This window comes from Alosa pseudoharengus, unplaced genomic scaffold, assembly GCF_046254945.1.
Source record: "Alosa pseudoharengus isolate Yale_2024_CS ecotype anadromous, Long Island Sound unplaced genomic scaffold, YU_APseudo_1.1 YU_APseudo_1.1_scf_19, whole genome shotgun sequence".
In the NCBI taxonomy this organism is placed as follows: Eukaryota; Metazoa; Chordata; class Actinopteri; order Clupeiformes; family Clupeidae; genus Alosa; species Alosa pseudoharengus.
In genome coordinates, this window is record NW_027468657.1 from 37,072,079 (window position 1) to 37,084,385 (window position 12,307).

General features: G+C 40.7%; 1 protein-coding gene across 2 annotated transcripts in view; it reads right to left on the reverse strand.

The window, feature by feature from the left end:
• Positions 1 to 12,307, reverse strand: part of ids (iduronate 2-sulfatase) — a 39,121-nt gene that overhangs the window by 12,632 nt on the left and 14,182 nt on the right. For both annotated transcript variants that reach the window (XM_076292654.1, XM_076292653.1), the window contains 2 exons: positions 6,095 to 6,265; positions 5,830 to 5,956 (listed from right to left, as the gene is read on the reverse strand). In XM_076292654.1, coding sequence (XP_076148769.1) covers positions 5,830 to 5,956; positions 6,095 to 6,265 — 298 coding nt within the window. The remainder of the gene's footprint in view (positions 1 to 5,829; positions 5,957 to 6,094; positions 6,266 to 12,307) is intronic.

The following is a 12,307-nucleotide window of genomic DNA, read 5'->3' on the forward strand; positions in this document are numbered from 1 at the left end:
ACCTACGACTTCAGACTGTTCATTGCTTCCAGTGCTCTCCAGACTGCCAGGATAACGTTAAATCCTCCGGGTTGGACACAGCTGTGCGCCTTCATCATTGCCCTTGGACTATTCAGCCGGTTAACTAGATGCAACCAACTGGACTAAGTTAACATGAGCCTTCATCATTGCCCTTGGACTATTCAGCCGGTTAACTAGATGCAACCAACTGGACTAAGTTAACATGAGTTTTCTTTTTAAAATTAATTATTTATTTTATTATTTGTTTTGTTTGTTTGTTTTCCATCTTGAATGTTTCACATGTTGTATGTTTCACATGTCACGGGTACGCTGGCGATTACGCCGCTCCGTTAGGCATTTGTTTGTTTGGGTCTTGTGTGTGAAGCACTTTTGTTGCACTTTGTGCATAGAAAAAATGCTCTTCATGTTTGTCTGTAAGCACTTTGTGCTCAATGCTTGAAAAGTGCTATATAAATAAATATTATTATTATTATTTATCTTTATTCATCATGGCCTGTTATAGCTTTATCAGTCTCTCTCCTCCTTTCCCTGCCTTCTTTAAAAGCCCCCTCTGCCTATTCACTCTCCAGGATAAACTGTTAACTCGCTTCTCTTTTTGCATGGCTTCGTGGCTTTAGTTAACTTTCCAACTAAATTTAGTTTGTTTCAATCTGTCACGGTGCGGTGCGGTGCGTGCTTCCTTAATTAGTCTTTCAGTCTATACATATGAGTCATTCGGTTGTTGGTTGATGAATAAGACGCGGTTGCGTTTTCGTTTTGAGACAGTCAGATGCACTCATAGACAGTAGCCTTATCTGCCTCAATGTACAGATCTTATAAAATTAATTTAAAAATCAATCTGGAGGGAAGCTTAGACGAAAATTTTGCACGAGAAAAGCATGTGTGGAGAGTGAGATTTGCGCTGTCGTTTTGAAACAGTCAGACGTGCACATAGCCTACTCCTTCTGCCTAATGCACGGATATCATTGTAAGTTTAATTTGAAAATCCCTTGCTATTTCATTTCGTTTTTTGTTTCGTGTAACCAAATCAGTACTGCTTCCACCTATTAACCTAGCTCATTGTTGAACAGCACTAGCCTGCGCTACCCATAGATAGAAATGCTACCGCATTGAGTTCACTACTTCTCGTTTACACCTACAGTAGACGTCACACCCGCATCTGAATAGATTGTTCAGGATTGGTTGGTGAGTGTGTGATGTGCGTTGTTCACGTGGTTACTGAGAGGGGGAGAGGTTAAGAGAGATACTTACAACCGGACCCGCGTCACACAGAGCAGGTTGTTTGCGCCATGCCCCTTTTGAGGGGAAAACATTCCCTCAGAACAAGCCAAAGTGAACCGGTAGACATGCCGAAAAGTTGCAGGTGGGTTAGGCTACAGCTTTGCTGGCAAATAAATTTTAGCCTAGTTATTAAATCTTTATGAAATTATAATATCGTTCATTAGTCTTCAAAAGACAAACAACTAACGTTACACCAAAAATGAATCAGACCAAAGAAAACAGAAATCTAGGCTAACACTTAACGGCTATGACAGAAATGATCATATCTCGGAATTATCTAACTAACATACTTTACATCTGAGCCTGTGAGTCAACTACACTACATTAAAATTCTAATATGAAGGCAAAAATACAGGAAAACAATTTAGTTACTTACCTGGAGACTCGATGAGATAGGCTACGAGTAAATGTCCGGGTATGACTGAGTGGGGTTGTTGCACCACTTCGTACTCGGGAGACTGAAGGGACATGTTTTTTATATTAAATGAATTAAGCTTTTGTAGGTATCTTTCACGGTCAACGACCGGCAAAGCGATTATGTATTGAGTGGTCATATTGATTTGTGGTATTTTTTGTTATTATTTACTCCTGCGATTTCTGTACGAATTACGTTTATTGACCCTAATTTGCGTTGGAGTTAATGAGAGGGGTTGTTTGTTTTCCCCCCGAAAGGGGCGGGAACGTTTGTCACGAGTCAAGTTCCCGGATGTGCCGGTCTAACGTATAGGGACACCAAAGATACTGAATGCGTAGCAAGATGGGTCGTCCTAGTTCATGTCTATGAGGGCAAAGTGGAGTTCAGTCAGAGACAGGCTCTGGTTCAGTTCCCGCCTGCACAGGGGCGTGTCACTGACGTATGACTTACGTTTGAACGCCTCGGTTCCACGCCAGACAAGCCGGAGTACAAAATAAACTTGGTGTACACCTTCATTAATGTTGATTTTCTCCCGACTGGAGGGTCATACTATCACAACATTCTACTGAAATAGGGAGGATGGTTTGGAGATCATGATACCGTGTCCGAAATGTGCATCAATTGCTCAGAAAAATAAGGCTTTCCAAAATTCTGGGAAATTCTTGGATTCTGCCATAGACCTCAATGTTAAAAAGAGAGCCGATCACTGCATAAATGTGCGGGGGCGTGTACTGCTACCCTATTTGCATAAATTTCCAGGGACAGGAAATGGCCTCTCATGAAGTATTTTCGTAATCAACCATCTTTGGGGACACTTAGCGGCAAAGTAAGTGTTGGGGCTTAAAAAAAAATGATGACTGAGATACTCGTTATTTGCGATATAACAGTTTTATGAATCGCACGTACAGCAAAATGCGATATATTGAGTATATTCGGTATATCTCCCAGCCCTACATCTGAATACTGCATTTTTACACTGCATTCCAAATTATTATGCAAATTACATTTTTCTCAGATTTTCCTAAATAGTTGATGCAAATGACAGTCAGTATAATTTTCAAGTCATCAACCGTTAGAGTATAATTTGCATTTTATTGAACAAACCTCCCAATGACAACAGTATTTTTTTTCAAAAATAAAAAACTAAAAATGCACTGTTCCAAATGATTATGCACAACAGGGATTCAAGACATTTTATAGGTTGTAAAGAACTAAAAATGGCCATTTGTTGAATTTGCAGCATTAGGAGGTGATATAAATTAAATCAAAAACATCTTAACAGAATCCTACACCTTGAGGTTCGCGGGACTCCACAGGCACCAGTGGCTTCAAATACCTGTTTGCTGCTTTGCAATGGCATTTTAGCAGCTGCTCTCTATGCTATGCTGCTCTTCAAGACAACAGTAAACTTTAAACTTTCAAAGCATCTTTTAACTGTTTGACTTAGCTGAAATATTGCCATACACTTTGAAAGTGGAAACACGTTGCACTATATGTGCTTGCAACTATAGCTACGCAAGTTTGTGGGTCCAAATGGAAAACGCGAATGATAGATACTTTATTTAAGTATTGCTGAATGCCTTGTCTATAAAACTGCTTTCCATTGTATAGTAGCTGCAAATAGCTAAGTTGTAGGCTATCCGTATGCATGCGGTAGCTGTTACTAACACTGGTCATATGATTAAGTAATGCCGACGTTGTTTCGTGGTATTTGCGTGAGTTTCATTCAGTGACCACCTGGCTGAGGTTTGGACGCGTGTGGTGTGTGTCTCCCCCTCTCCTTACTTCGAGCTGGGCGGAGTTGCCATCGCAGTGATATATCATGGCTTTAATGATGAGATGTTTTAATACGTAGTTGAATATTAATTTGTGTTAACATTTATCATGTACCAGACATAAGTGCACCGTGTATGCCTTACTTGTGTTTAGAGCTGTTTGCTGACGGTATCATTATCAATCCAGGTCAATGGTGGTTGATTTTTTCAGTCACCATCAGCTACCAAACAAGTTTGTGTGTGCGTCTGGTCTGTCTCACTCAGTGGGACACACGCATCACAGCGATATGTGAGTGCTGCGCTAACATCTGACACCACGTTATTTTCCTCTGCTGATTTATGTTCTGTGGTTGACAAATCTGGCAGCTTCTTTTAGAAAAATATAGACATAGAAAAATCGAAACCATGCAGTCTTAAATTACAAATCAAGCACTTTATTTCAATAGCTACTTTTCAGGCTTATGGTTTTCTTGAATTATTTAAATATGTTGACAAAGGACATTTTGAGATGACCTGAATTATGTCATAATATGTCAGCAAGCAATGCATCATCAAGGCTGTGTTGTAAGATGTTGATGAAAGCCTTTTACCCTTGCACAGTTAACCATATGCAGTGCACGCATCCATAAGTTCAATAAATGTTCCTTTTTTAAATTGAGACTTGTAACATTTGTTATCATCATTTGTGTAATTATGTGTCATTTTTATGATGTAAATTGAGGGAGCAAAAGCAGTATAGGCTCCAAATATCGGCTCAAGAAAATCGGCAGCCTGTATCGGTCATCGGCTAAGGCTGATGGAAAAAAAATCGGCACTAAAAATCCTAAAAATATATATATATATATATATTGGCCGGCGGGCCACACAACAAAATATATATATTGGCCAGCGGGCCACACAACAAAAAAGAATGTGTGTGTGTGTGTATATATATATATATATATATATATATATATATACATACACACACACATTATTTTTTATATAGACACATTATTTTTTGTTGTGTGGCCCGCCGGCCGATATATACATTTTGTTGTGTGGCCTGCCGGCCAATATATATATATATATATTATATATAACGTTTTATATAATTTAAATGACAAAGTAATTTTGTTGTAGAAAATTAATTTCTTAAGAAATACTGTTCATTTGATGTTGTTTAATTCATTTATAAATGGTGCACTGTCACTTTAAAACTTTTTGCCAGCTCCAATCAAATATAGCCTATGGCTAGTGCTGTGCCTATGGCTCGAGCCCTCTCACAGTTGGTGAGTGGTCAGTAGTGGGAACTACTGTTGCCATCGCGATTTCCTTTTAAAAGTTTCTTATTTAAAAAGTAGATATCAATTATCAACAATGACAAGCCAGCTGGAACCTGCCGCGCTCTTTCCCTCTCGTGCATGCATGCTCAAATGCGTTCCCAATTAAATGGAGTAGCATAACGTAGTTAGATCTGCTGCAAAGGAGCTAGCCTACTATGTATCTCGATGTAACAAGCTGTTTTGACATTGACATTGTAATCTCTCTCTAAGAAGAGTGTAAAGCAGTTTGCAGTAGCCTAAAGTTACTCACAACGTCGTCTATCGCTGGAAAAAAAATAGCGAGCGGCCTATGATAACCTAATTAAATGCTCGGCAGGCCAGATTAAAGTGTGTGGCGGGCCGGATCTATGATAAACTAATAAATGCTCGGTGGGCCAGATTAAAGTGCGTGGCGGGCCGCAGTCGGCCCGCAGGCCGTAGTTTGGACACCCCTGGTCTACACGAATACGCAAACCCTGCATTTTCAAATGAAAACGGGGTTGCCAACGTTTTCAAATCTTTTCGTTTCAGGAGCTCGAAAATTATGGGGTAATGTATATAAATAGGGAGGCTGAATCGTACACAATAGTATAAATGTACCCTTAGATCTAACTGCAAAGGTCTTTAACACATCCCATGCGACTCAAGCAAAAAAGGTGACAGCAGTGGCATAGACTATAAATTAAGCTATTTTCTACCTTATTTTATTCCAGTTCTTTTGAGGAAAGCTGTAAATGGGCATGTATCAGTAAAGCTTCACTTTGTTATCTGTGATTTCTTAATTCCACTTCTGTGAAATATATGTTGGGGTGAGGTAATGGGTTGTGTTTGTGTGCTAGTTTATGAATGTGTGTCTGTGTGGGGGGTAATGTGTGTGTGTGTGTGTGTGTGGGGGGGGGGGGGGGGGATACCTTCACATCCAACATAACTACAAAGAAGAAGAAGAAGAAGGAAGAAGCAGGCTTTATCCACTTCAAGAGGCATGACTTCTTGGCATACACTTGGCATTTATTTTGTAATACCTGTTACTAACCGTGATCAGATGTAAAAACCACAATGGTGTTTTCTGCCAATCCATGTTCATCCAAAGCATTTAAGAGCTTGCCCACCTGGGCATCCACGTAGGACACAGAGGCAAAGTAATATTGGCGGATCTGAAGCTGTGGGGAAAAAAAGCATGGCATTGCAAAATCCTGTTTAAAAACTTTCACCAGAATGCCATCATGATTTTTTATGAATCTGATACACTTTAATACATGTTGACTGCACTGTCATGAGCCCTCCATGGCAAAATTTACCTGAAAGTCCTTTGGAATAGGTCCATATGGAAAACTGATGTTTTGAGCCTTTACATCTTCTCTTTCACGGATATCAGTCCAAGGATTGTAGGCAACTCTAGGGAGGCCTTTTGGAACATCAGGGTCAGGAGGTAAAGACATCTTCTCAAAGGGATAAAGCTTCACAAATTCCTAGGAAGACATAAGTATGCGAGAGGGGAAGAGGGCTAAATAATGCTCCAAATCCAGCAAACATTTTGGCAAGGTAAAAACTGCCATTACCATTTCTCTCTCTCAATTAATCACAATAGACCACAGCAAATTTGTGTAATTAAAGGAGAATCCCGGCGATTTTTCACATACATCTCTGTTTCTCGAGGTCACAAAGTACTGTTGGTACTCGAGTTGCTACAGCCAACAGCTAAAGCTCCTAGGCAACTACAGTGCTACAATCTGGGGGCATTGTCATTAACCCCTATGTTCATGCACCCAGAGTGTAGCACAAATCGTAGCCTATAAAGTAAAGTAAAGAGTAAATGCACAGCCTAACTAAAAGTGTGAACAATAAACTAAAAATAGTACCGTTAGGTGGCTGTGCATAGGCCTGCCATAAAATGCATTACTGCAGGCATCATGAAGTAGCCATGTTTCCTTATACTATTTTACAGGCACAGATGCTCATTTAAGAAATAGAAATAAGAGTCATTTTTATTGGCCAATCCAATGTAGTAAATGGAGTCTAAATCATGCATTAAACTGGCATTAGTCCCAAAACTATTCTTTATAGTCATAGGCCCACCCAAGCAACAAAATAAGCAACCCTTCATCCAGACTTTTTCCTCACACACATCACATATTTTTCATCTTTTGACAGAGAATCAAACTATTAGTCGATATCATCTCCACAACTGGTAGCCTGTTCTTGCTGGCTGACAATCAAAAAGATTTTGGTGGTGTAATCTACACAAGTAATATGGGAAAACAATTAGGGGAGGCAAAAGTCGTAATATGCCAATTAGTCTAGTCTCAAAGTATTTTACTACAACAAGTTATAAATATGGTTCACATGGGTATTAGGGATGTCACGATTCTCCAAATCCTTGATTCGATTTAATTTTTGATTTTAAAGTCACGATTCAATTTGATTTTCGAAAAAAAAAAATTATTACTATTAATGCATTCGTTATGTTATTTACTTTTTTGGCCTTTTCCTTTTCTGTTTCGGGGGGCTTTTATTTTGAAACTGTTTTTTATTTTGAAACTGTTCCAACCGCGAGGTTGTAATGTAAACAGAACAAACATTAAACAGAGATGTGAACATAGTGAAATGATAATTTGATTGTTTCAGCACACTCCGAAGAGACCCAAGGTTAGTGTTCATGGAATATGTACTTATCAAGGTGCATTTTAAGCCTTAAAGTAATTTTGGACTGTAAAGATCATCTTTTCACTTGCATAAGTTGAGTAGGCTAAGTTAGTGTTAATTGACGTGAATGAACGACAAAATAGGCCTACTTCCACACGTGTGATTTCAGAGTAGCAAGAGGGGCTTCGATTTCGGTTGGTTGATGTGTATATTATAACTGGCTGCAGCCTAAAATTAGAAGTGTTGACGCCACAGTTCAGCACGTGCGTGTGTCTTGGCATACATGCTGGACATGACATTGGGGGTGTGGCTCCATCGTCGATTCTACTTTTGAGTTCGAAGTTCGAGATTGAGATGTAATTTCGATCGATTTCGATATAAAATACAAATTGTGACACCCCTAATGGGTATGTATTAGAAGCTGCGAAACAAGATACTATTTCAACAAGTACTGATTTCATCGAAATAGAAATATCTTGCACTTGTTTGGGTTTTAGCTAGGCAACTGTTGGCCCTTACAGCTCAAGAATGATGAGGATATGAACTAAAATTAGGGGAGAAGCATAGCGCATCAAACCGTGACTAAGTATGCCACCAAGAACAGGGACTGTTAAATCTGACATGGATTTACATTTACCATAATTTGAGCAATAGGCACAATCTTAGGGGCTGACACTTTGCAAGATTTCTCCACATTGCTTAAGCCAAATTTTGTTATTTGTATATATCTTGTACCAAAATGTAGTTTATTATCAAAGTGAACTGGTTGCTGGTATAAGTCAGCGGCGTTAGTTTGAGCCCATCATTGGGGGCCAAGACGCGAAGCTGCGAGGCACCATTAGTTAGCCTGACACGTCATACTCAGATTCCAGTCAGAATATGAGTCTGATATTGCTCCATTGAGACGCAATTATGGGGCGTGTTTCAACCGATACAGGGGGGGAATGCCTCTGCACTCAATTGGATAGACATAACCAATCAGAGCAATGAAATAGCTTACCGTGAGCTGTAGTAAGAACACACAAACTATCCTTCTTCTCCAAATATGCCTTAACATTGTTTTCTGGTCTTTTGCAAAAGTTATTGTGCCGTCAATATCTCCTACAACACCCGTTAGCGAAATCTAAGAAATACATAGCAGGGTAGGAAAAACGGATATTTCCCCTCCATTTTTAAAAATAATTCCGTTGAACACCGATGCTACAAACAAGTTATAAACAGCTGCGAAAGGGTGTCCCACAAGCAAACAGGTGGCCAATCAGAGATTTCAAACTAACGAGGGAACAACATGTCACAATGCAACACGCTGTTTTCCCTTGATGAAAGTGAAACCATGAGTTTTCCCACATATCAACTCTGGCCAAAGTTTTCAGAAATAATAGTTTTCAGTGAAAAAACCTCATTGAAATAATATATGGGGTCTTAGAAGCCATCTGTCTCCTTCTAGCCACAGCGTTTTTGTTGCAAACAAAATCAACCTAAGCGTGCTCAAATGACGTGATAGACGAGGCACTGTTGCTCACCTGTCCATCATCGTAAAGCCCAATATGATTGGTCCAAACAGCTCCGGTTCGAGCATAGTTGCTCCACAACGGAGCAATGCCAGACCGAACTTCCTGACCTCAAATGTTGTGGGCGGGGCTAAGTTTTGTTGGCACCCAGGCTAACCATTAGTGATTCTACCTTTTCTTCTTCTTATTATTATTATTATTATTATTATTATTATTATTATTATTATAACAAAACTCTCATTTGCCATTGAACAGTATAGTAAAAAGTTGTGAAATTTTGCACATTGATTCCATAGCCTCCTTGTCCATTTCACCAAGTTTAACCCTCTAGGCGCCACGGTCGAGTTTATTCAGTGATGCGGCACTGAATAAAACAGCCGATTTTGTCAAATAGGGTGTCATATTTCCTTCGACCTCCACTCCACTAGATGGCAGACGTCATGTCATGCCCGACTCAGAATAACGTCATGCTTCGAAACAAAATCTTCCAGCTAGAGCGCATTGAATCAGTGCGAGCAATAGCGGAGCTAGTGTATGTGTGAGCCATTTTATCAAAGCAGTATTGTCAACGTTAGAGAGTATTTACATTAGATTATCATCTAATGGCAACAAAAAAGTTTTCCCGAAATAAAGTGTTGGGTCTTGTATTCGCGGACCCTGATTCTGAAGGGGAATATCTGCTTTCAGAAAATGACGGTGATTCGTTTAGTGACCAGGCTTCAGATGCGTGCAGCTGGAGTCAAAGTGAGAGTTTAGCCCTACACCAAGCACAAACGTTGAATCCTTTGCCCAGTGTAGATGGTCCTTTGCCCAATGTCAGTGATGGGAACAATGTTTCACAGGGTCGGAGTGTTCATCGGGAAGTTAGCAGGCATATTAGTGGTGTGGCGAACGAGGCTGGAGGTAATGTTGCGCTATCTTCTTTGTCTTCTGACCGTGTGCCTCTCCGCGGCGACAGTAACGTGGTGGAGCCTTTGTCTAATGCCACTGGGTATGTTAGACGAGGTCGAAGTGTTCATAGGACAGTTAGGGGCAACGTAGAGGCAGGGTCGCAATGAGAATGACAGTAGGCCTAGTCCGAGCTCTCCACTCCACGACCATGCTGCTCGCAGCAGGAGCAGAGGCGGTGTGACACGGGGCAGGGGAACCATAGTCTATCGCAAGATGATGGCAATCAGGAAAAGAAAGATGATGGGAATCAGGTGAGGGAGATTTTGGGAAAGAAGTGCTGCATTTTATCATTCAAACATGTGACTTTTCATGAAAATTCTATAATCCAAGATGGCCGCCACCATATGACGTCATAATATGCAAATTAGATTAATTTAATCCCTACATAAACTTTGGGTCATCCTTAATATTTCTCTAATTTCCAGAAAGTCTCTTATCACTTTTAAGATATATCCATTTGAAATTAAGATGTCAAAATCGAACGTTACGAAAAAAAAACACCTCTGGCGCCTTAAAGCAACACCAAAGAGTTTTTTGTACCTTAATATAATGTTTCCAAAATCGTTTCAGTGGTTCATCAACTCGTAACAGGGTGAACGGCACTTGTGCATTCGCTTCGCGGCCCTCTATCGGCTATAACCGCACTATGTAAGTTTGCCAGATCGGGTAGCGGATCTGTAGTTCGATGGAATGAGACATAAGAAACTACAAATTTGACTTGCATCTGATGTCGCAATACATCATATTTTCATTAAATCGTGCAACATACTCTGCCGTGTCTGTGGACATGTTATTTGCAAAGCCAGTGCTAAATAAACAAATAGCATGCGTGCGACAGAGGAAAAGTGCTTTAGTGTTGCTTTAAGGGTTAAGGTCTATACCACAGGCAGTCTAACGCCACCAATGTTTCAAATTTGGCATTACATCTATGCGCTTAACGTTTGAACCGTACACTGTAGTTTAAACATTGAGGTATATTTGGAATCCTTGGATGAGGCCGAACTCAACGCACCCCATGACGCCAATATCCGCCATCTTGGACCTTCCGCCATATTGGATTTTATCAAAAGCGAAACTACATTTTCACAGGTCACAAAATTTCACCGATTTTCACGACTCTTGGCACAGGTGACCTTAAGACCAAGCCGCATAAAAGTTATTCCTTTGCGTATTGATATTTGAAAGCGTTTGCCTGTCACAGCCATTTTGACCACTATGTGCTGCTATAATCACAGGAAGTAGGATCATATCTCAGCAATGCTTTCACGTATCAAAACCAAATTTGGTACATGGACTTGAGACCCCATCCTGAGGGCACACAATACATTTGGTGTCTTTTGACCACTAGGGGGGCGCTATAATCACAGGAAGTAGGTTCATATCTCAGCAAACGTACAGTGGGTAACACTTGGAATTGTCCGGCTTCACGCGTGATTCTCGCGTGAATCACGCGTCTTTTATTTATATTTCCCCAGTGAAGCTGCAATGACCCAAACAACCACCTGGTGCCACTTGTGAGCAGGGTTAGGAACGTCGGATTTTGCCGCTATGAGTTATGCACGCCAGTATGCTATGGACCATATATTTAGCCTACCCAACGTTTTTTCAGTTGTTTCCACAATATCATAAACAGAAAATCTTTGTGTTTTTAATATAGCCTACCGATACGCTGCTCCAACGGACACGCAGTCTCATAATAGAACCTGTTGTTGTTTATGAAGGTGTCTTTGTTATTTTATGAAGAGGCATCTGGCCATTTTGTTTACTTTCATTAATGGTTAAGATCATGAAATTAAATTTTGACTGCTAAAAACACCATTTTAACACAGTTTTCGGAGGGACAGAAATACCAACAGAGAAAGCAGTGTCAGTCTTCTGTGGAGGAGGGGAGCTAGTGGCTGCGTTTTTAGCACGTCTTCTGCAGCGCACAAGTCAGCCTCGAGGGGGAATGGTAGGCTCCAGGCTATGAACAGCTTTCAATTTAGGTATGAGTATATACTCTTTTGATCCCGTGAGGGAAATTTGGTCTCTGCATTTATCACAATCCATGAATTGGTGAAACACACACAGCACACAGTGAACACACAGTGAGGTGAAGCACACACTAATCTCGGCACAGTGAGCTGCCTGCAACAACAGCGGCGCTCGGGGAGCAGTGAGGGGTTAGGTGCCTTGCTCAAGGGCACTTCAGCCGTGCCTACTGGTCGGGGTTTGAACCGGCAACCCTCCGGTTACAAGTCCGAAGCACTAACCCACGGCCACGGCTGCCACCTCGTGGCGAAAAGTTGTAATACATTTCACAAAGCTGCGTGAATCACGGGAAGCGTGAATAAAGTGGCCACTTCTAAATGGGACCCACTGTAGCATCATACACAGTGGTCGAGAAAGGCAAGGTGTAGTGGGGAC